Here is a 22,745-nt window from a genome sequence, read left to right as displayed (position 1 = left end):
TAAGGCGTATGATAAAATAGAATGGTGTTCCGATACCCCCTCGAGATCAGGGCTCCAACAAGCCGACCTCTCTCCTCATATTTGTTCCTTTTGTGTACGAAAACTTTTAGTGCCATACTGCAGAATGCTTTTGTGTACGCAGGTCTGATTTAGCTATAAATTGGTTCTTTTTGTCAATTTTTTTTTTAAAAAAAAATCCTTAAATTTCAAAAGATTTTAGTTGATGATGTCTTCAATCAGAGTGAATGAGGCTCGACAAAGATTAGCAATCTTTCTCGAAATAAAAGTGATGAATTATTATTTTTTTTATTACGATCATCAGTATTAAATATCTATATTTAGTAAACATTTATTTTTTTTTTAATTACAATTTTTAATATCAAATATTTATATTTTGTCAAACAACACTATTATTATAGTTGAATAATATCCCACATATTGGTGGGAGTTCGAACCCATGACTTTCATAGTATACGCCAATCTTTAGATATATTATTTCATAAATTTTCAACAATCTACCTCAAAGATAGACATAATACATTATTTACCATTCAAATACAAATATAACCATATTTAGTTTCAATCCAGATTTTTCATATAAGTAAACGGTGAACAAAAAACTTAATGCTAAAATTTTCTAAACCCAGAAAATAATTAATTATTAACAATTATAATTGGATTCAATTGCGGGTCGCGCCTGAGCCAATCCACCCAAAAACCCACGACCCTAGCGGATTCACAAAAATTAAACCCAAACCCGCACACGACCCATTTAATTGGACCCGAAACATCGCGATTTGGGCTGGTCCACGATGGAGCCTCGATTTACCTGGACCCGTTGCCATGCATGCTTTAGGGTTAAATGGAGAAACGCAAATTTTTTATTTTTGAGTACAATGGGAGTGGGTTCGGGGAAAACCCGGGTTTGAATTCAAGATCCTTTCCTTCGTTGAAGAGAGTGATATCAATTCAACGAATGGGTTGTTTGTGGAAACAAGCAAATTGGTAACAGTGAAAAAAGTGGATAAATTCAGGATGAAATGGGAAGTATCACATGAAAACTCAATTTACAAGTGCAAAAAATCCTCAAGTGTAGAAAATATGGTCACATGTCTATATATCTGTCTGCAGAACAATGATGAATATCCCTTTCAAGAGCTTCAAAGAGTTCAGAAACAACTAAAAAACCAGTAGACTAGTCTGTATTCATGATGTATGTTCACAACTAGGACATTTTTGAATAGCCGCAGACATCACATATGATGTATTTACTTTTACCGTACAACAAAAACATAAAGCGCCAACGAAACAAAGGAAATAAAACGAGTCTAAATATGTCATTCTACCCTTATCATATCGAATGGTCGATTCAAACAACTCTTAGGTCGACTCAGAAAGACGACTAGGTGATCAACTAGAGAGGATTAAGCGATATAATAGAGATAATAATGGGCAATAAATAATGGACAATAAACACTTCATTTATATATGTTTCAGCACTGTGACACATTTCATTCAGTTTATAGATCTTTTGTTTGTCTAAGGTTCGGATATGTTGAAGGCCTAATAATATAAAGCAATCCCTGCTATAAACAAATGCAATCAATTTGAAAGGTTCAGGAAAGAAGATTACACATCAAAAATGGTGGATGGGTGGCCACATGAACGAAGCCCTCATTTCTGCAGATGCTGATAGGAACTGCATGTCAGAGAAGAAGAATATCTGTGACGTTTAACATCTGGCTTTATACGAGGCCACTTCTGTAGCATTGTAGCTTCAACGACTTTCTTCAGGAGAAGTGTCCTCGGGAGCATCCATTCGTTGTTAATGGGATGCTTGCGTTTTTCTACCATTTTACGTTTGTGCTAGTGTTTAGTTATGTCCAAAAAGAATGTGTGGCCGAAATCATAAACAAAAATTCAGCGGTTTTGAAGGGTCTCGATCGCCTTTTTCCACTGCATTGCTCTTTGTTTTGAGTCCTCGAAAGACAGAACTTTCTTCGGCTGTATCAGCAAAAGATTCGCTTGCGTGAGGTGTGTAAAGAATAATAGTTGATCCGCATGCAGAAAGTGAAACAAAGCAGTAGACTAGTTACTTTCACTGATCAGTGAATTCAATCCCAAGTTTCTTGAAATTACAATGAAACGACCAGAATAATATCATCCGAACTATAGATGAGCGCATATATTGCGGAAAGAATTGTTTCTAAATTTAGCAACTTTATTCTATGAATGAAATATATCGTACATGCAGCATCACACATTTGCGCTGCTAGTGACTTTCACCCCTGTTTATGAAAATTGAAAAATTATATGAATTTTCTTATAAAATTTTCTTTTTTCCTTTACTTAAAGATCTACAAAATTGCAATGTCATTCAAAGGCCTTTGCAATTAGCCAGAATGCTCAATGGACAGTTAAATGAGTTTCTCCAGTTAGACCAATCAATTTTAATGTTTAAAGACATTGACAATCAGAGAAGTATAATAATTAGACAGGAGGAAGCATGGCTTACTGTGCAAATCTTGAAATGTGAAGGACTCGTGACTTGAACGCTAAGATCGTTAGGATTGTTGGACCATGTTATATTTCCTTTGGCCACCAATTTTGCAGGATCCACATAAATTATCTTTGGTTTATTTGTAAGGATAAGTTGCACTTTCTTGTTTGTTAGTTTCTGCAGTTTCTTGACCATTGAGATCATAAGAACGGATTCACCGGGCTCCAAGAATTGTTTCCTGTTCAAACGGTCAGAAAAGTAAGTTATAAAGTGAAGAAAGTTGACTGATAGCAATAGATGGTTCATATGAAGATTAAACAATAAAGTGAAACTGTAAAGAGTGATCTAATAATATCCCAAGCCATGATTTCCTAAATTCTGAAAGCAATACCCCAAAACAGAATAATAAGAATTCGACACCTTACCATTTCGAATCAAATGAGTCAATTGAAGCAAGCCTAGTTATGCTCCCACCTTCAGAAACCGACTCAGCAGCACCGTTCCCATCATTTGACCTGAGTGAACCATCCCCAATATGTGATGGATTCCATGACGAGTCTTGGTCTTCACCTCCGGTAGACGGAGCCTGAATAATGGAGATGTAGATAATAAGGCTTTGTTTGGAATCCTTTCTCCGAAAGATTTTGGTAAACTTGTATGGAATGGATTTTAAAATGTATTGAGTTGGCAACAAACATTGTGGGCTGGCTGGATTGAAACCAATTCAAGTCATACTTCTCCAAATCTTGAGATTGAAAAGTTGGGAAAAGTTTATGAATCCAAACATAGCATATCATGATATCACCGACTTTTAAGGTGGGCATAGAGATATCCGAAACATAGTCTACAAGTTTGAAGTATATTTGAATCAAAGAAAACTTCCTTTTCCAATCCAATGTTCTTGATTAGTGAAAATTTTCAATGAGGTGGACGGCTACTTTATCTTCCTGGAGATCTGCTAGTGTTCGCATTACGTGTGTTCTTAGAAGGAAAAACCAAAGAACTAAAAATGAAAATGTCTTACTCTTGGCTCCAAAGCAAGAGTAGGCGGGGTTACTTCCCGCAAATTCGTCCAATCAATCCCCTTGAAAAATGGATGGCTCTTGAGTGTAGCATAACCGCCACGTCCTGTACCTGGTCGCCTGCTGGGATCCATGTCCTAGACCAAATATTGCATATTAGTTACGCGGAACTCTTTTTGAAAAAAGGGTGAAAAGGAAGAAGGATTGTGAGCCAATTGAGTGAAATGCCAAAATTTATGGGTTATATGAAAAAGTTAGACAAGTGGCGAAAAGAACTCTTTTGAAAAAAGGGTGAAAAAGGAAGAAGGATTATGAGTCAATTGAGTGAAATGCCGAAATTTATGGCTTAGATGAGAATAGTTAGACAAGTGGCGAAAAGACATTGACCAAAATATACACTCATATAAGGCGGAACATTGAGTGGAATACTGATGCCCTCTCTCGGAACGTGTTCTACTTTGGTGAACCTAATCGAACAGTCAAGGTGAAAGATTCTGAATTTGAAGACAACTAAGTATTAACAGAAGTTCAATAAGAAGTAAGTGTAATGGAGTTGGGAACCTTTTCTCCCTACTGTAGCATTCCAATTCCTAAATCTTGTCGAAGAATCTAAGATATGATGCATTGATGCTCATAAAAAGTAGATGCACCCGTATCACGTACTCAGATATGATATATTGATATGTTAATCCCAGACATATGTCATACTTCATAGTGTCCAAAAGATTAAAGAAAACATACAAATATAAATCGTGTAGTAAAAAAGTAAAAAATACAAATATCATAAATTTGATTATTCACATAATTTATATCCTGATTACATTTTGTTTATTTATGCTTTTTGCCTTTTGGGTGTACATATATGCAACGACTTAATTTTCATCTTGTAATACAATCGTTTTAATTTTACACAAATACTAACATTATATCTTATAATATTCTTTTTTCCTCAATCTCAATAAATTATTTCCTTTCAGCTGCCCTATCCAAATTGTAAGATATCTTGTACTCTTTATATATACCATCGCCATATCTCAATCATATCATGTCCATATCCGTGCAACACAAGTATATCAATATAAAGAGTAGACAACATCTTAAAAAGATTAAACGGACCTATCAACTTGAGCACAAGAAGAAAAAATTAAATAAATAAAGCACTAAAAAGAAAGCTTGGCAAGTTCATTTTACCAATAATTGATCAATGAGATCTCGTGCTTCTGCTGAAAAGTAATTTGGAAATCTGATATCTCTAGCAATAATTCGCTGGAAAGTTAACCATTCGCTAGCGTCTTTAAAAGGAGAAGTCCCTGAAAGCATTTGATACAATGTGCATCCAAGTGCCCAAAGGTCATTCCTGGTTAAATGTGTTCGAAAAATTAAATAAGTCATTTTGAAGCTAGAATAGTACTACAGGTCAAATTAGAAATAAATTTCATTGAAAGAGATTTGCCTGGGAAGAAATATTTTGCCAAAATTAAGCCAGTTGATTATTTCATAAACAATATAAGATCATTACACAAGAAAGAGGAGTTTCAAGTACAAGGTAACTACCCAAAAGTTGCCGGAGAGGAATTGAGAACTTCAGGAGGTACATAAGCAGCGGTTCCCACAAACGTGCATGCTTTGTCATCTGCAGATTTTTACCAAAACGACAATAGATCAGCGTACTATTCTTTGAGGAATTATTACTTTTTCCCAGGAGTATCGTTATAACCACCTGATGCCGCATTTGGAAGAAGAGTTATCCGGCTACCTTGCATAGGCTTTACACTACCAAAATCAGCAATCTTGATATGTCCATCTGCACTAAGCAGCAGGTTCTCCGGCTGCATTTTAGAAACTATTAGTATCCCAAGTATGATAATGGAAAAGCTTTTATCAACATCACAAGGTACCTTAATATCTCGATGTATCAACCCCATACTGTGTATATATTCAAGAGCATCCACAACTTCAGCTGCATAGAAACGAGCCTCATCCTCAGACAAACGACCTTTCTGCACCAACAAAACCAACTATGTCAAAAGGGCAGAGTTTGAACCGGCAGGAAATAGATAATATTGATTAGTTATAGAACATAGAAGCAGCAAAAGATAAATCTTTCAGAGTAGAGTGCTTATTTTCCCTTTTCTAGTATTAACATATACTAAGGTTTTTCATATTGCAAATTGAATACAAAAACTCCTATGCATCTGTGAAGGCTAAATGGCAGGAACAAATCGATTTCATGTTATATCTCAAACAAATTTGATATTTTGCCTCCTACATTCATCCTAAATATTGTCCAGACCAAACAAAAGAAAAGAAGGCCACATGCTCCATATTATTCTCTTACTCCTACACTTTCTTGGCCTATATTATTTCATTGAAGTTATAATTTAAGGACACCATGAAAGTACACCTGATTCTAAGTAACACAGTTACTTACCCTGGTTATTTGATCAAAAAGTTCTCCGCCTTCACAGGATTCAAGCGCCATGTCTTTAGAATATGAAATGCAGGAACATCAAATTACTCTTCAATCCAGAAAAATCAACCAACATAGCAAATGAACATAGTGCAATCAGACAAGAATACTTACAGAGCGAGAAAGTATCTTGGAAAGTAAAAAACAACCGTACTACACCAGGATGATCTAGCTGGTCTAATACTATGCGCTCCAACTTTACATAAGCTGTTTTATTTTCCTTTGTGATGAACTTTTTATCCATGATCTTCATAGCATAAACGATTCCTGTGTCTTTCTTCTTTGCTCTGACAACCTTTTGATATCACAGATTAAATAAATAGACGCTTTGACAGCACTGTATGCATAAGAACTAATATCAACGATAAAGTGAGCAACTGTCCTGAGAGTATAGGCAATTCATAAGAACTAATATCAAAAACAGAATGAGCAATCTGAAATTAGTATAGATGATGCATAAAAACTAGCATCAACAACAAGCTGAGCAATTATCCTGACACAAGTGGAGATAAATGAAGATTCGCAGTTGATAACCAACCACCATTCAAATGTTAATACGATCCCACAGCATAAATCTTGAAAATGTTTGAGGAAACTTAAGTGATGACAACTTAAATTAAGATAAAAGTTCATAGGAAATGCCTAAAAGAATGTATGCTGGGTAGCATAGGCAAATTTTCCTTTTTTGAACTTTTCAGCATAAGCAAATTACATATGCAGTACCAAAGAATAAAATTTTATCCATCTTCCCCAAAAGGCTGTGAATGTTTGGTAGCACGTCATGCCGCGAAACAAATTGGGTTGTAACAATTTGGCAAACCCTGTTCACCAGCAGGATAGATGCCTAATCACATTTATTTTGAGAGGTTTACCATTAAATCTGAGAACAGGACGCCCACGAAAAGAAACTTTTTCTTGACATCTGAGGTTCTATGATTCTATCCAATGCCTACCATCAGTAAACAAACTCCAAGAAGGGCTATCTGGAAGCTTCTAAAAGAAGGATAGCTCCACAGACAAGTAATATTGCCAGAATAGAAAAATAGTTAGAAACATTCTCCATGTATACAGAGCTGCAAAGCTTTCAACTTACAGTGGCAGAAGACGGTATTTCAAAGAATTCATCACCAGCATCATACTTTATTTTACAATTGTGCTCTCGAAAGCTTGTCCTAATACCACCAATTCATGCACCATACTGTTTCTCTTCTTTCAATAGCCAAGCCCAAATTCAAGATGTTCATGTCCATAAACATCAACTGTCCTGGATGAAGTCCATAGTTTACAAAAGAAATTTCCCGAGTTACAAACATCAACTGAAGCTGCTTTTGAAATTATATATTCCTGCATAACTTCCTCATATCCAAATCCAATTGTGAACCATCTTATGACAGTAAGACCTCAAACAAAACTTGTTCCATTGTGTTAAAAATGTTGCAGTAGGCTCCACCTAAACTCAGTATTCAAGAGAGTCCTTCAGAACCTTTTGATAGGATCAGTAAATAGATTTGCACCATACATTCTTACTGAGATGGGAACTTCCGTTGCAAATTAATGCAAAAGGGTCTAATTGCTAATCAGCTTGTGAGGAGATAATAGACATTCAGTACTCAATAGTCAGCTATAGATGCTCTAATCCCTACCTTATCAGGGTCACAAACACGGACCATTTTCCCTGCTCCTCCCTAAGCAAACGTTACTAAATGGAACAAGATACAAAAACATCGAAATTTGCAAAATTCCAATCAAATTTTATGCTTCTTCCGTTTCCAAGTCTCATCACCTATGAGAGGACATGCAAATAACTCTTTCAAGAGAATCAACCAACTAACTAAACAAAAGAAAAGGGAAAAGTAGGGAAAAGAACAGAGAGACAGAAGAAAATGAACAGAACCCATCACAAAAAATACAGAGAAACAACACAAACAGAAAGATTAAGATCCAAATAACAGAAGTAGATAAAAGAGTGTGAAAGGGAAACATGAAGAAAGGGGAAAAAATCGGACCTTGGAATAAGAACCTACACCATAAATCTTCCCCAATTCAAAATCTTGAATGCTAAAATTCTCCTGGGGTGCTCTAAACGCAAAGCTCTTAGATCTCTGAGGATTACTATTATCCATATTACTGGATGAAGAACTGTTGTTCTCAATCCTCAGCTTTGCATCAAATTCCTGCTCCATTTTATCAACTGGCCCTCCTCCCTTCTCCAACCAATGCCAAAATTACTTTCCCCCAAATTTTTTCTCCAACTCCCACTACATGCAGAGAACAAAACCAATAATTCTCTATTTATTTGTATCTATATCTAACCTGTATATAAACAGTTTTTTTCCTCTATATCTCTCTTTAAACACAGGCGCTCTCAGCTTTCTCCCACTTGGAAAAAGAAAATCTTGGAACAAGAGTTGGATTTAATTTTCGCAGCCCCCAATGAAAAGGGTATGTGAAGACCGTTGAACAGCAGGAAAACAATCTGAGAAACCTGAGAGAAGAGAGCCCATCACGCATAGATCAAGATTCTCTTTATATATTCTCTTTGAGACAGCCATCTGATAAAGCAATTTCAAAGAGGCCCAGAAAAAGCAAATGATTCCATACACAAGTTTTGTGTATAAACCAACGTATTCTTGTATTTCTTTTTGTGTATATGTACGCAAAATGTGTATCAATATCTGAAAAAGGTGAGACCTTTACTGAATTTCTCAAGGCCCTTAAAGAAAAGAAAAGCTATGAAGGTGGGATGAATGGAATGGAAGGGAGAAATGTATATGTAGTATGCATGTATGGGGATTGAAGAGCACATGAAATTAAATGATGGGCATCATGTCTTGGTTTTTCCACTTTCTTTTCTCTTTTGTTGAATCATTGGTATTTTCACTTAATCCGATCAAACCAATGCTGCTATCAAAGTGTATGTATAGGTATAGCAATAATTCTTTTCTTTTTCAACTATTTTATTGATTATTTTCTCTATCTGTAGTTATTAGGGGACACCAAAAGGGAGGAGAGAAGGTGATGGTAACCCTACCCTTGATTTGGGGGGAACCCCTTCAAAAATGTTCTGACTGGAGACTGGTAATTTTGACTGTTAAAAGTAAGGGACTATTCCTTCGAAATTAAGATAAAATTGCACAAGAACCCCCCTATTTTGGAAAATTTTCAAAAAGCTCCATATAAGAGAAATATAGCCAATATTGTGTTTCATGAACGAGTAATAAAAAAAATACGTGCACTACACGTAATAACATATGACATGACCTAGATCTTAACCAAAGTCATTCAAGGGCTATGTGGAGTGAATTCAATTGTGTGTGGTGTGTTTGCAACTTATTGGATGGCCAGGGTTAATTTTGGGTGTTTTATATGTGACCTAGTCACAGCACACCAAGAAGTCTTGACCTAGCAAGACTCCGACAACCATCTAAGACCTTTAAGGCACATTGTGGCTGATTCTGGTGCATCCTAAAGCACCAATTCTACCACACCACACCCAAGGAGGAGGAGCAACTCGTCCTTGGCCTAACCATGGTCTAACGAAGGTTTTTGGCTTGCATTTTAATAAACCAAGCTTGATTACTTAAAATTAAATCAAACCCACGTCTAATGGACTTAAACCAAACCTATTGTGATTTATAAACCCAACATTAAAATATCGTTTAATCGAATTAAAAGATCTAAGTCTTTTATTATCTCTCTTTCAATTTATAAATTGGACCAACCCAATAAAATTAATCTAATTAATTTAATGGCTTCTAATTAATCTAATTCATTAAATTTCAATTCACCCATCCAATGGATTGGTCTAAGTAAATGATCTAATCATTTATTCTCTCTAAAGATTAATTTAATCTAATTTAATTAATCTAACTCTTCTGAAATTAATTTCAAATTAGTTCCATCCTGTTATAGTGGTAGGGTGTGATTTTTTAAGTTCACCCTCAGCTAGACTTAGGTGTATGTGACCAACACAATTAATTACATTCAATTTAATTAGTTATTTTCAATTATCTCATAACCGAAAATAACCCTTTACCATGGGTGGTCGTCTAGCAACAGTCCATACCACTAGACTAGGTGAATAATGGGTGAACATTTAGGCTCCAAGTCCAGACAAGTATGATCCTACTATCAACCGTCTCCTGGTCTTAGTCTAAGGTATGTAATTGGTTGTTGGTTCCCTTCCTTGACTAGGCAATAATGTTTAATACTCGAGATGTATTGAATCTACTAATCCGATCTAGGAAATCGATCCTCGATCGATCAATTGCTTTGACCAAAGACTTTTAGAGTCTAAACCATCTCAGAGAGCATAGGAGAATTCTCTGTCATATACTAACAGGGGATAGATCCTCTCTTGGAATCCATCTTCCTCACTACATACTCTGACTGCACTAGACAATATGATGACCATATCTCACGACACAACCACCGCTCACCAAATCAAAGATACAGTCTTCGTATGCACGTGACTGTCATGATTCCTAGAAGTCCGAGGACTAATCTAGTACTATCGGAATCGGGAATCCTAGCCATACCGACCAAGCCTTAAGAGACTTTCATATGAAGACTCCGCGAGTCAGTTCAGTCAGTCGTCTACTTTGCCAACTACCTACTAAAACTGCACAGAAGACCTACGTCTCCTGTCGATGAAACTCGGCTGCAATATTTAGTGCAAGTGTCTATAGGACCCTCAATTCTTTGTCTCAAGGTTTTTGACTTGGAACGTTTCAGACAGACCCTCAGGAGTTGATTTTATGGCTACCAAACCTATGTGCAGCCCAACTCCACGAGTTAAACTTTTCAGTCTGTGGGCATTTCATTGCGATATTGAAGCTCAGTTCAATATTAGTGGCAAGCATAACAAAACACAATACCAACTTGATGAATTCTTACTGTATTCATAAATTTAATATTATCTGATAAAAATTAAATGACAAACAACCAATCCAATTGGCTTTTGGTCACCCATTCTAACAATCTCCCATTTGACCATTAATCCAATTACCCATGTCACTCAAAACCTTCTGAGCATGAGCAATCTACGATACCAACTCCATTTTGTGGGTGTACTTTATTTTCTACTGAGCTACACGGTCCAATCGTGTATTTTCTTCACCATTGTTGCCTGCAGATGGTTGTTATTTAAGAATTTTCATGGATGTTTTGATGAGATCTCAGGCCGCCTCCAAGGCTACAACTGGGTCGATTGTGCTGGGCACCACATCAATCCAATGGTTGCAGTTTTTCAATCCAAACCACTTTCCAAGACCAACTTGTTAAAGTCGTCCCACATTTGACTTTTAAGATGGGATGTCTGCTTGAAAACCTTTCAAGCGACCATGCTCACCATCAAGTCAGAACGTGCATATACTTTGAGGACTTATCCATTATTTACATGAATCTGGAAGCTAGTATCGCTTTAGCCTTTACCAAAACAACTCTCCACAAAACGTATGTCAAAAACACTTTCTTAATCCTTATTCAGGTATTAAAGATTGCTCCTGACAACTGTCTATTGCCACATCGGTGTATTTCCAATATATATTGTGTCATGCACAAACCATACACAACATCAGGTCCAACACACTGAACCAACACTTTCGTGCTGCCTATAGCAAAAACGTAGGGTATATCCTAGACATATGAGCTTTCTCATCCATTAGACGCAATTGAGTTTTGAACAACTTAAACTTTCTCATCAGTCAACCATGACTAAGCCTCGAATAGCTTGTGCTTTCTCATCAGTCTCCCTCAAATGATTCTTGAACAACTCATCCTTTATAGGAATCTAATTTCTTTTATGGAGAATTTCGTGTAGAATTATATTAGTACCTTAGTGTTTCCCAAACATCTTAACCTCATTCTAAATGAGTAATTTTACACACTAAACGCATTGAAACTCAACCCAACTCCTACTAACCTTGGGCTCATTATATCAAATCATACCCAATACAATTCTTTGATAAATCGAATATTCCAGTTATGTGAAGTCTCAAACTCAGTTTGAACTTCTTAATGAATCCTTAGGCACCAAGCCATTGATTCTAGAACGATGTCCCACATTACTCCCCTTTATGTCCTATTGGATTATAATCCAATCCCACGGACAAGCAAGAACCGGGATATGGTCAGTTAGAGATAATTTTGATTATACAACCCTCCTGTATATCTATAAGGTTCTTCCCCTATAGTTGTCTTTTTCATGAGCACTGCTGCCCATCTATACTCATTGGCATCTGTGTAGACTACCAATTCGTCTACGTCTTATGGTATAGCAAGCTTTGACAGGTTACTGCAAACCTGTTTTAGCTCCCGAACCATCTTCGAGAGGATTTCTTTCCATTTTCACTTTGAACTTTTCGTTTTCTTCAAAAGTGGTCAGAAATCCTTCCTGTATCTTGCAAGATCTTTAATGAAGATCCCTGCAAAATTAACAACTCCCAAGAAGCTCTGCAAATGCTTCTTGTGATTGAGTACGTATGGAAAATTGTGGACTTTCTCCACAATATGGTCCTGTAACTCAATTCATATTTCGTCGATAAGAATTCCTAAAAATTCAATTATATTGACAGCAACAGTAGCTTTCATCTCAGAAGCACTTATCCTTCTTTATGACATGCGTTTATCTCTCTTAATACCTTGATAGTTAATTACCAACCTGCGTTTACCTCTCTTTATCTCACCATGATTTCTAACTAGAAATCCACGGCTACTATAGGTATATACTCCAGGGTCGATGAGTCCAAGACCGATATACTCTTTGATAATCATATGCATATCCTTCTTATCCTCCATATTCATCTGGATAGGTTTGTATCGAACGTACTCGCACTTGCATTCTTCCTTGACTTTCAGAGTAGCTTCGATCTTGTTCCTATCCCACCATGCTTTCATTGAAGTTCCTCTCGATAAGTCTCTTGACATTCTCAAGAGAAAACTTGATTTTCCCGCTAATATCTAGCGATTTTATTTCCTATAGTGCTTCCTTAAGGTTCCTAATTTCTTTCTCGGATTCCTTGTAGAAGCCATCACTATTGTGAGGCCCTATTGCCTGAAAGACAAAAGAACCTTACTAAATTTTTGCTAATCCTGCATTTTTGGATGAGTTAATCTGGCATCGAAATCACCATGTTTGCTGCGAAACTCTATAAGCATTATCCTGTTAAATGCCTTTTCTCTTTGCAACACCTCTATCTCACTACCACAGTTAATACTAAAGATTAACAGATTTCTTTGATTATCCTGCATATATCTTGCAAACATTTGAATGAAATTGTTACCTAGCAAGATATCAATACCTGTATCATGGAAGTAAACAAGAGGTGTTTTAACCTTAAACCAGGGTGATCTAAATGCTCATTCGATCATGATCTTGGTTTCTCGTATTTCCTTATTGAGTATTAGAATTTTCTGTGAAAAAACCCCTTCCTGCAATAAGGGGTAAGGTTTCCCTTGCTTCTTTAGGGATAACATCAAGTTTTGTCGTGCAAATCCCTGATCCTGAATCAATATAAGTTGCAAAATGCTCTATCTTATATTGATCATATAACATACCAACAAATATGTATATTGAAAAGGGACTCGTCATTTAATCCTTATGGTAACACCATCAAGACTGAATTCCATTTCATTACCTTTTTCCTCCCCATGGTTTATGATAATCAAGGAAACTTAACCCCAAAGTCAAACTCCCATTTTCTCGTCCTGCAACTAGAATTTCATGGCATGCTATTTCTAACATGCCTTTATATCTACCAACAACAGGTTGCTGCAAATGATATAAGTCATCCATTCTTTAGGGCATCTAAGTTTTACTTTATCTACCCTAATCTCTTGAGGAGTTATATCTTTTAATAACTCTTTGTCCTTCCTTTTGTAGCTTATGATCCTATCTTCCGAAAAGGACATTCTGCTATCAAACTCAGTTCTAGAGCTAATTGATCTAAAACTGGATGATCTTTTATAACAATATGGAAACCACCCATTCTAGGTATCCTAATCGGATCTTGTGCCATAACCTTAGAAAATTCCTTAAAAATTCTAGGAATCTCTATGTAGTCTTTCCTAAAAAACAAATCTGAATGATGTGTATTGGAAAGGGTATAAGCAATTCTATAAGTTATAGAATATGGTCGATTACCTTCTTTCATTAGATCTTTACTTCTAAAATTCTGATGAAGGGTCAAGACTCTGCTGAAATCCTGGTCTGCTAGGTAGTATGTAGTCCTAAAATGAATGCCAAACGTTAATTTTTCTGCATACAGATTACCTATCATTGTCCCAAGGAAACCATCTTTCAAGTTATTGATTCTTCTATCCATTATTGATAAATGTATTTCTGAATTAATTCCTTCCTTAAAAGTTGCTTTTATTACTACTTCAATAGCTCCTATGTGGAACCATTTCATAGTAACAACTACTTCTTCTTTAAGCTTACTCAATTCTTCAAGAATTTCTTCTTGAGGAATCAGTTGCATTTCCATCACATTACTAGTAAGTTCCATAGGTATAGCAAACTCACCTAAACTTACTTTGTAGGTTATGTGATGCTCTCTTCGGTTCAGTCCTATCTAGTTCAGGACTTTCCCGATGCATCTAATTCTAAATCCATCGTATGGGGTAAGGTTGGAGTCTTGTCGCATGATTCTTTCCACAGTTTTGTTTGACACCGTCATCCTGGAAAACAATCCTGATAGGCTTTCAGAGGTTTGAAGCCTATCTCCCTCGTTGTAATTACTCTGACTCGGTTGAAGGTCCATCCAAATTAGTCTCTATTTCTTCCTCATAGACATTTTTTTTCTGTTGGAATATTTTTGAATTGTTAGGTGGGTACTAAAGAGCCATAGTAGGCTGTGTCTAGAATGTTATCCGTGGCTTCAAATTTTCTCAATTCACCATGATTTTACAGGCAGTCAGGAGAGCTATGTCCTCTTGGTCCGTAAGTCCAGCATTTGCAGTTTTTGAAACTTTCATTGGCTTGGGTATGGACCCGTCCGAAAGTTATCTTTGTAGATGTTCTTCCTGTGGATCTTGCATCTGTTTGTCTAGATCTTTGGGATGAAGCCCTTGTTGGTCTTATTTTCTGTTCAGATTTGTATGATCTGGCTTTTGGCTTGGACCACCATGATCTTCGTTGGGAAAAGGTTCTTTTGAAAATCCTTGGGTAGGAGACACTATTTTGCTTCCTACCCTTCCTTGGCTCGCTCGATTCTCCTATAATAGTTGGAAAATCATTGTTATCGCAACAGAGAGGGGTTGCTTGATCTTATCTCTCAGCCTCTTCATGTTTTTCTAGATAGATATTTGATAACACCAATCCTTCAGTTTGTCTTTAAGGAAAGACATCCTCCTTGCAACTGAATCTAGTTGTTCTTCAGGTACTTTGTATGACTGGATGAACATTTCCCTCCATGGACTACATATTTTTGCAACAAACATTGGAGCTGCTACATCCATCACTACTCCACTGTGGAAGAAATATTCTGAAACCAATAGATATATTCATCTATTGCGCAAATACTTCTCAATCCAAAGGTAACAGCTTGTGCATATTCCCTAGCCTTTTCTGCTCTACTTCCTTTGAAGTAACTATCTCCGATGAAGTGTATCTTGATAAACCTTCCTAGCCGATCTGCTATTGCGCCTTTTGAATCTCCGGCAAAGATGCTGGCTTTGGTATCTTTTGGGGTATTATACCATTCGATCTGCACAGAACCCCCCAAACTTAACTCCACAAGTTTTATGAAGTTTTCCTTTTCGTGTTCTAAGGTAGTTGCTGCTATCTTGATAGCTGCAACCCATTCATCTATCAAATTTCTTGGTATTCCGGAAATCAATAATATCCAAGTTAAGTATAGCGCCATATGATGCAAGAGTTAAAGCTAGTTCTCGCCCAAGATGTCTTTTCAGGCACTCTTCTTGGATTTCTTCCTGGATTTTCTTTTAGCTAGATCCCCATGAACGTTGGAGTGGCATTGGTGTGGAAATTTGCACTCCCTCTCATTGGATGACCTTGTGGAGGATCAATGGAGCATGTACTTTCCTCATGCGGTGGTAGTGCTGGAATAATTTTATTGGTTTGGATGTTGACTAAATCCACAATCCGGTTGGGAAAAAGATTCTGCTAATTTTTGTAAATTTGATAGATTTGCTCTCGTCACCTCCGTTACTTTATGGATCTAATGGATACGATGATCAGATCTTCTCTGGTTTTCCAAGGGCGTCTCTGATTCGCTCCTGTCTGGATTTTGATGTCATAGGGCTCTCCTTTTGATTTCTCTTTAGATCTGCACTTTCTAACTTCAGATCTGTAAGATACTTGTGTAGATCGGGAAGAATCTTAAGGATCTTATCTACCTTCTGGCTCAAGATTTCTATTTTCATAGGTATATGATTAACCTATGTCCATAGTCTTGAACTGTCTTTTGTATTCCTCTTTGATCTTGGGAAATCTTTGAGGTATCCGGTTCGAGTTCTTTCCAGTCAGTTCCCTTAATCATAATTTTTAGAACTATAATTATGCAGGAATTTACCCATTCTGCTTCTCTTGGCTGGGATTCTACCATGGACTTCAGTAGAGTGTAAACACCTCACGCGTTTCCTGGTAGTATCTGTCGAACTTGAAAATTCCTCAGCCATTCTTGATCTTCTTCTGGCGTGAGAAGTTTTGGGTCAATCCTCTTGGGAACGTTGTAACATTTGTCAAGAATTTTTATGAGAAATTCCCTTCTTTGTATTTTTAGAATATGGGATATTCCCTGTTTTCATCATAACTTGAACTTTCATTCGATTCCATCTTCTCTGAAAGTTTCCTCCATTAGTGGATAAATAATATCTAAATGTAATATAAACATGTATTTCTCCAATAAACCTAGGCTCTAATATCATTTTTTATGAGGCGGGGCATTAGCATACAATTAGAGATGAATAGGGACTAAATGTGAAAATTTCATGAAAGCGATGGAAATAAAACTATTGACCAGAGGGCAATATGATAATTTATTCATAATATAGGGGTGATTTTGATATTAAAAATTTTATAGAGGATTTTTTATATTTTTACATATCACAGGGGGTCAAAATAAATTTAGCCCTATAATCATGTAGCACATACAACATAAAAAACTTATTGTAAAATTTCTAAAATATTTTACAAGATTTTGGAACTTATATGATACTTTTAAGAAGTTTTATGGATAAATTTGAAGATAGTTTTGTACGCGTCAATAGTTACTAGAACTTTATCATAGTGTTTGGATTTGTATTTTGAGTGTTTTGTTTTGGTGATAGTGAGAGAAAAATAGAGATAAATAAGTGTATGTTGGAAATAAATCATATGTTTAGATTTGTGTTTTGAGGTAATTTAAAATATTTTAAAATAAGTGGTGTAGTTTGATGTTGGAATTTGGGAGACAAAAATCACTGTTCATTATCAAATCATATCTCTTTTATATATATTTTTATATATAAATATGTACATATACATATTGTATTTTAATATTGTATTTTTGGAAATAAAAATTACTATTCATTATCAAATCATGTCTCTTTTATATTATATATATAAATGTATATATTATATAAAAAGTTGAAATATAAAAACATACACAGATAAGATATAAAAAACAAAAAAATAAATATTGAGTATGTTTTATCTTGTCTCGAAAAAAAACTTATAAGATATTATAAGTTGAGTTAAATACTCTTTTATTCTACGAATAAAGGTTGACTTATTTAGGAAGATTTGCATATAAAATAAACTTCCATTTCATCTCAATTCATAAAATATCTCTGCAAATTTATGTTGTTTAATAAGAATTATTTTCTCAATCAGATATATCTCAAAATACATTTTAATATTCTAAAAGAAAAAAATAACTACTTTTATCCCAACAACTCTGATTACTATATTTTATCTCTTACTTAATACATTTTGCAATTATCATTATTTTCATCTCAACAAACTACTTTAATTTTATTCTTTTTTTTTTCCATTCAGATAAATCGAACAATCACAATCTCAGCTTTCCCGTTAGCTTCCCTCCACGAAAATCAAGATTTACTAATCATTATTGAAAAATAAAAATAAATTAATATCCACAAAATGCACATAAATATAAGTCACTCAAAATAATAAGCCTTATTTCACCAAATCACTCTTACAAATTTTGAACTTTTATGTGTAAATTAATGAAAAAATTTAAAAATTTTGAGGCTATCACTTTGACAATGATATTTAATTCATTATATTGAAAATAAATGTACATATATCCTTATCCAAAGTGGGGACCCATTCATGTCAACACTCTTATACACCAAGACAATTAATGCTGTCAAGAAATGGTCCACACAATAATAATAATAATAATAAATAATAATAATGATAATAATAATAAATAATAATTACACATAAGTCCAAATTGAATTGATCTTTGTACTTTGCCAAGAAACAATAACCACGGAAACTACTTTTTATCCAACATCAAGCTATCTAAACAACCATTAATATTTGGATATTTTTTAAATAATTAAAAAAATATTTATTGTTATATAAATTTCAAAAAAACCCATAAAATAATTTCATGGTATTTATAACTTTTCAAACAGTTAAAAAAATATTTATAATTATGTAAATTTCAAGAAAACCCGATGTTATTTATCCAATTATTTATAAGAGTGTCAATAATGTATACATATGTAGATTTTGAGCCTATACATTCATGAAAATCTACAATTTTTCTTGTCTTGAGAGACAATGCTTCATGATGTTGTCTTCCTAAAACTTGTTTTGAACCATTTCGAGACCACATCTATGTGCATACACTTGAAAATGATAATCTAGTAGGATTAGATTTTTGCAAACGGTTAGACTCGGCTTGAGCACACCAACAAAAAACACAAAGGAAAAATATAATAACACACTATCTTGAAAAATTGGTAGAGTTGAAGATGGAAGAGAAAAGCAGGGTAGCAACTATGAAGAAGATGATTCCCATTCAAAGCCATTAGTACATTAAATTATATTGAGTTTGATGTCAAAAGTCCCTCCCAAGCAAAATTCACAGCTGGAGGTATAATTTCTTCATCACTATCAACAAAACTTGCACTAATCAAAGAAGAAAAATAAAGAGAGCAACTACATTTTTAACTTAGAATTTTTTCCTCACTATACATCCCAACCGTCCTTCCGTCGCCTGAAATCCGATTTCCTCCCAGTTAAACTCCCATATATTTCGGCAAACTTAGCCAGACAATTGCTTCTCACTCCATAGTGAGCCTGAGTGTTTCTACTGATTGCAACTCCTGAGAATTTCGATGTGTCGATCGCCCACACAGGCCTCACGTACTCGACCACTGTCGACGAGCTCGAGTTCGCGTACAAGTAGTTCATCAGCACATCCTCGCAGTTGAAGAAACGATCGACGAGTGCTCGACCTGCGGCTGCTTCCTTGCTCCAGTACCTCTTGAATGCCACCTGGCTGTCCATGAAAGCAGCCCCAGTCAAGATCATGTTGTAGCCGTTGTACTTCCGGGCATGCTTCTCGCCTCTATACTTCAACGGGCTGCCATTGACGAGCCGAGGATAGAACCCGACAATCCGGTCGGGGTGCTCACGCCATACCTTGAACCCTCGTTCAACGTCGTCACAAGTCATCATGATATCATCGTCGAGCTCGAGGACAGCTCGTGTCTTTATCAGTGGATCCATGTTGAATCGGTTGTTGAGGGAGTTTTGTTTCTCGACTCTTATCCTTATTGGCACGGCTGAGTCGAAATCACTTAGTTGTGGAGGCACCCCTTTATTCCAGACGACGACTATCTCACGCACAGAGGAGCATCTTGAGTAATGCTTTACGTACATGTTCAAATTCCATAGTCGAGCATCGTAGGTCATCGTTAACAAAGTGAACTGGGAGTACTGACCATTTAACGGATATGGTTCCTGGGCGCCACTCCCACCGTATATATTCTTGACCCCAGTACATGTTAGCGTCACTGCAACCACAATCGTAAAAATGAGGACAAAAGTTCCTGTGCAAGTGTTTGCCTTTATTCTAGCACGGAGAATCGAGCTTCCTCTGTTCAGTCGACTACAAAATAGGCGTAGCTTGGATGACAAACTTGGCTGCTCCCAAGCCAAGACCGCATCACTTCTCTTGCCCACATTGTGGGGGCACCAACTTAAGGGTACTATACACTTTACAGGCCCAAGTAAAATTCCACCAAGTATGACCAGTGCAGCAACAGCAACAACTGAAGCTAAGCCAAGAATGAATCGATGAACTGTGTCTCCTGAGGGTACTCGGTCCCCATCAAGAACGGCAATCCATTCGCCTGAACTGAGCTGCTGTACGTCTATGTGGTGGTGGCGGGCGCCATTCCAAGCATTTCGTCCCTTAACTGACTCTTCGACATCGAAGGGAACCTCAACTTCTTTGAATTCATCCGTGGTCAGAACTTCGACTTTGAAGATACGTGTCCTACGACCATAGGTCTCGCCAGAGTCTTGACCAATACGATAAAGATTTCCGTTATACACAAACGGCCGGCCTCCATTCCGGGCTCCCATGCTCTCGTTAGTGTTATATACAGGGTTCTTTTTATGAGGTTTCCAAGGACCAAGGGGCGAGGAGCTATGCCAAATCTCTAGCTGTCGGTTTCTCTTGCCGCCGATCCCACTGTTGTCCGAACCAAAAAGCCAGAACTTCCCCTCATGAGGAATTATAAAAGAATCAACAAGCGACCTTTTCATAATAATCTTATCCAGTGTCCATTTTAAAGGGAAGTCAACTGCACGGTAAAGACGAACCTCGCCTTTCTCACTGCCCTCCGGCAGCATATATATCTTCAAGAAACAATGACAATCATACATCAGTGACATAATAGACAGAGTACATTATTTAGGTAAACATCCATGCAAAAGAAACATAGTATGCATGTAGTCAACTAGGAAGTTGAGGTCCTACATTTCCGTTGTAGTCAAAGACATACGGATAGGAAAGATGCCAATCTTCATCAAGAGCAATACCCAACTGCTGCCACGTTGCTCCCTTGTCTATACTTTGCGCGACTGCAATATCTCCTTGCATTGTAATTGAATTTTTCGTTTCAAAGAACATGTAAAGGACATCTCCCTGAATCATGGAAGCTAACACGATCAAGTTATGTGCCCAGTCAAAGACAATAAACACGCAACTTCTAAGATGCTACTGTGATTGGTGTAATTCTTCAACACAGAGGTTGCGTATTTATTCGAGAAAGAACCATCCAATACAATTATATCTGCACTACTAATACTATTGCCATTCAGTATGTTGTTAATTCGTCAACCAAGAAATAAACACACACAGGTGCATGGGCACGAAAGAGGTGCACATATGGAAAAGCAGCTACAGCTGAGAAACCAGAAGATTGGGAGAGCAAATTAGCAGCTGACAGAGACACTGGTTTCTTTAAGTAATAACCAACACGAAGGAACCAATTTAAAGCTCCATGCATACATTGTTTCCAGTTTGGACTAGATCATACTTAAGATTCACTACCATGTCTCTGCGGAATTCTTTTTGTCCCTCCCATCCCTTCAAAGTATCAGGGGCATTTTAATCTTCCCCATTAGTATGGCAAAGGCAAATATCATAGAATTTAAAAGCATCATGAAATGGGAGTTGAACTGCTGCATAGAGAGCATGCATAAACAAGAACAAGGCAGGCAAAAAGGAAGAGGCAGGAAGCATATCATAAAGGAGGGGCAGGGTTTGGCAGTCGCTTGCTTGATAAGCACATGAGATCCTACCAATTAGAGGTATGGCAACCGCCAAAAACTAGGAATAAGATCTGCGCAACTGGAATCCATTTCCTAGAAAGTAGTAACCATGATTATGGGCTCCTAAAAATTCCTTCTAAACATGGTTCCATGAGTGAAAATGTAAAACTAACTGCATAGAGTATAACGAGTTTAACTCGCTTAAAAGTGTTGACTCTCTTTTTCAAAAAGTGGTCAATAGCTTGATAATAGCTCAGAATCGATACTCATAACAAACACCGCGGAACCTAGCCCCTATAAACAGGTTGATGATTACAACTGTCTGGCAAGTTTTAACAGTTTGATACTCATTCTTCTTGTTCTTTTTCACTTCCTCAAAACAATAAAGCAGTCAGACATTAAGAATCGTGAATGACATAGACTGATTTCCATATACAACCTGTCAGGAAATGTCACAGTTCATGTTTTTAGTTGTTCATCAGTTAAAAGATCTCCACAAAAGTTTCTGGATTGACTAAACAAAAACTTCAATTGTCAACACGTCTGTTGTGCATACAAGCCAATGACTCCGTACCAAGCACCAGCGGTTATTAAAGCTTGAATCCAGAACCGGCTTAGCTTTGCCTTGGGCTACTTATATTTCAGAAAGAGCACGTTTTTAACCAACAAACTCAGGATCCTACATTAAAACCACTCCCACCAAAAAGAAAATCGGATTTTCTTAGAATCTATAAAAGCCTTGGTTCTAAAATTCTTGAGGATATGTGTTTACCTCATATTAAAGAATCCCTATCCAACTCCCAATAATAGAAAACGAAAAGAAACAAAATTCTCTTACCCCCTCCCAGCCAAAGAACGACTTGATTTGGATGTTTTAGTTTCCATCAAGTTTTCCCATGAGAATCCACATCTTCTTCACTTACCATAGATGTTACGTGCCGTCCAAAAAGCAAGCATATATGAAACGTAGAGCAACTTATCAATATA

General features: G+C 36.4%; 2 protein-coding genes across 3 annotated transcripts in view; both read right to left on the bottom strand.

The window, feature by feature from the left end:
- Positions 1,461 to 8,924, bottom strand: LOC105174172 (3-phosphoinositide-dependent protein kinase 2). 2 transcript variants are annotated; one of them, XM_011096182.2, is made up of 11 exons: positions 7,999 to 8,924; positions 6,107 to 6,287; positions 5,954 to 6,006; positions 5,421 to 5,522; positions 5,243 to 5,351; positions 5,077 to 5,155; positions 4,714 to 4,879; positions 3,525 to 3,659; positions 2,926 to 3,086; positions 2,516 to 2,738; positions 1,461 to 2,004 (listed from the first exon to the last, which is right to left on the bottom strand). In XM_011096182.2, the coding sequence occupies exons 1-11, from the start codon at positions 8,173 to 8,175 to the stop codon at positions 1,921 to 1,923; spliced, it is 1,470 nt and encodes a 489-aa protein (XP_011094484.1). In that variant the 5' UTR covers positions 8,176 to 8,924; the 3' UTR covers positions 1,461 to 1,920. The 2 variants fall into 2 exon arrangements, with proteins under 2 accessions (XP_011094484.1, XP_020553626.1); XM_020697967.1 differs by lacking the exon at positions 7,999 to 8,924 and adding an exon at positions 7,086 to 7,970.
- Positions 18,963 to 22,745, bottom strand: part of LOC105174171 (glycosyltransferase family protein 64 protein C5) — a 6,002-nt gene continuing 2,219 nt past the window's right edge. Inside the window, exons 3-4 of the mRNA XM_011096181.2 lie at positions 20,962 to 21,129; positions 18,963 to 20,840 (exon numbers count right to left, since the gene is read on the bottom strand). Of these exons, the coding sequence (XP_011094483.1) occupies positions 19,161 to 20,840; positions 20,962 to 21,129 (1,848 nt within the window). The 3' untranslated portion in view covers positions 18,963 to 19,160. The remainder of the gene's footprint in view (positions 20,841 to 20,961; positions 21,130 to 22,745) is intronic.

The sequence above is a fragment of the Sesamum indicum genome, linkage group LG11, assembly GCF_000512975.1.
Source record: "Sesamum indicum cultivar Zhongzhi No. 13 linkage group LG11, S_indicum_v1.0, whole genome shotgun sequence".
Classification (NCBI taxonomy): Eukaryota; Viridiplantae; Streptophyta; class Magnoliopsida; order Lamiales; family Pedaliaceae; genus Sesamum; species Sesamum indicum.
Note: the sequence above shows the minus strand (reverse complement) of the source record. Positions and strands in the feature narration are given on the sequence as shown.

Coding starts and splice junctions, on each gene's coding strand:
- LOC105174172 (XM_011096182.2), bottom strand. CDS start 8,175: ATGGAGCAGGAATTTGATGCAAAGCTGAGGATTGAGAACAACAGTTCT. Junction 5,352..5,420: donor TGATACATCGAGATATTAAG/GTACCTTGTGAT, acceptor TCTAAAATGCAG/CCGGAGAACCTGCTGCTTAG. Junction 3,660..4,713: donor ATCTCATTGATCAATTATTG/GTAAAATGAACT, acceptor TATTTGGTCTAG/GACATGGATCCCAGCAGGCG.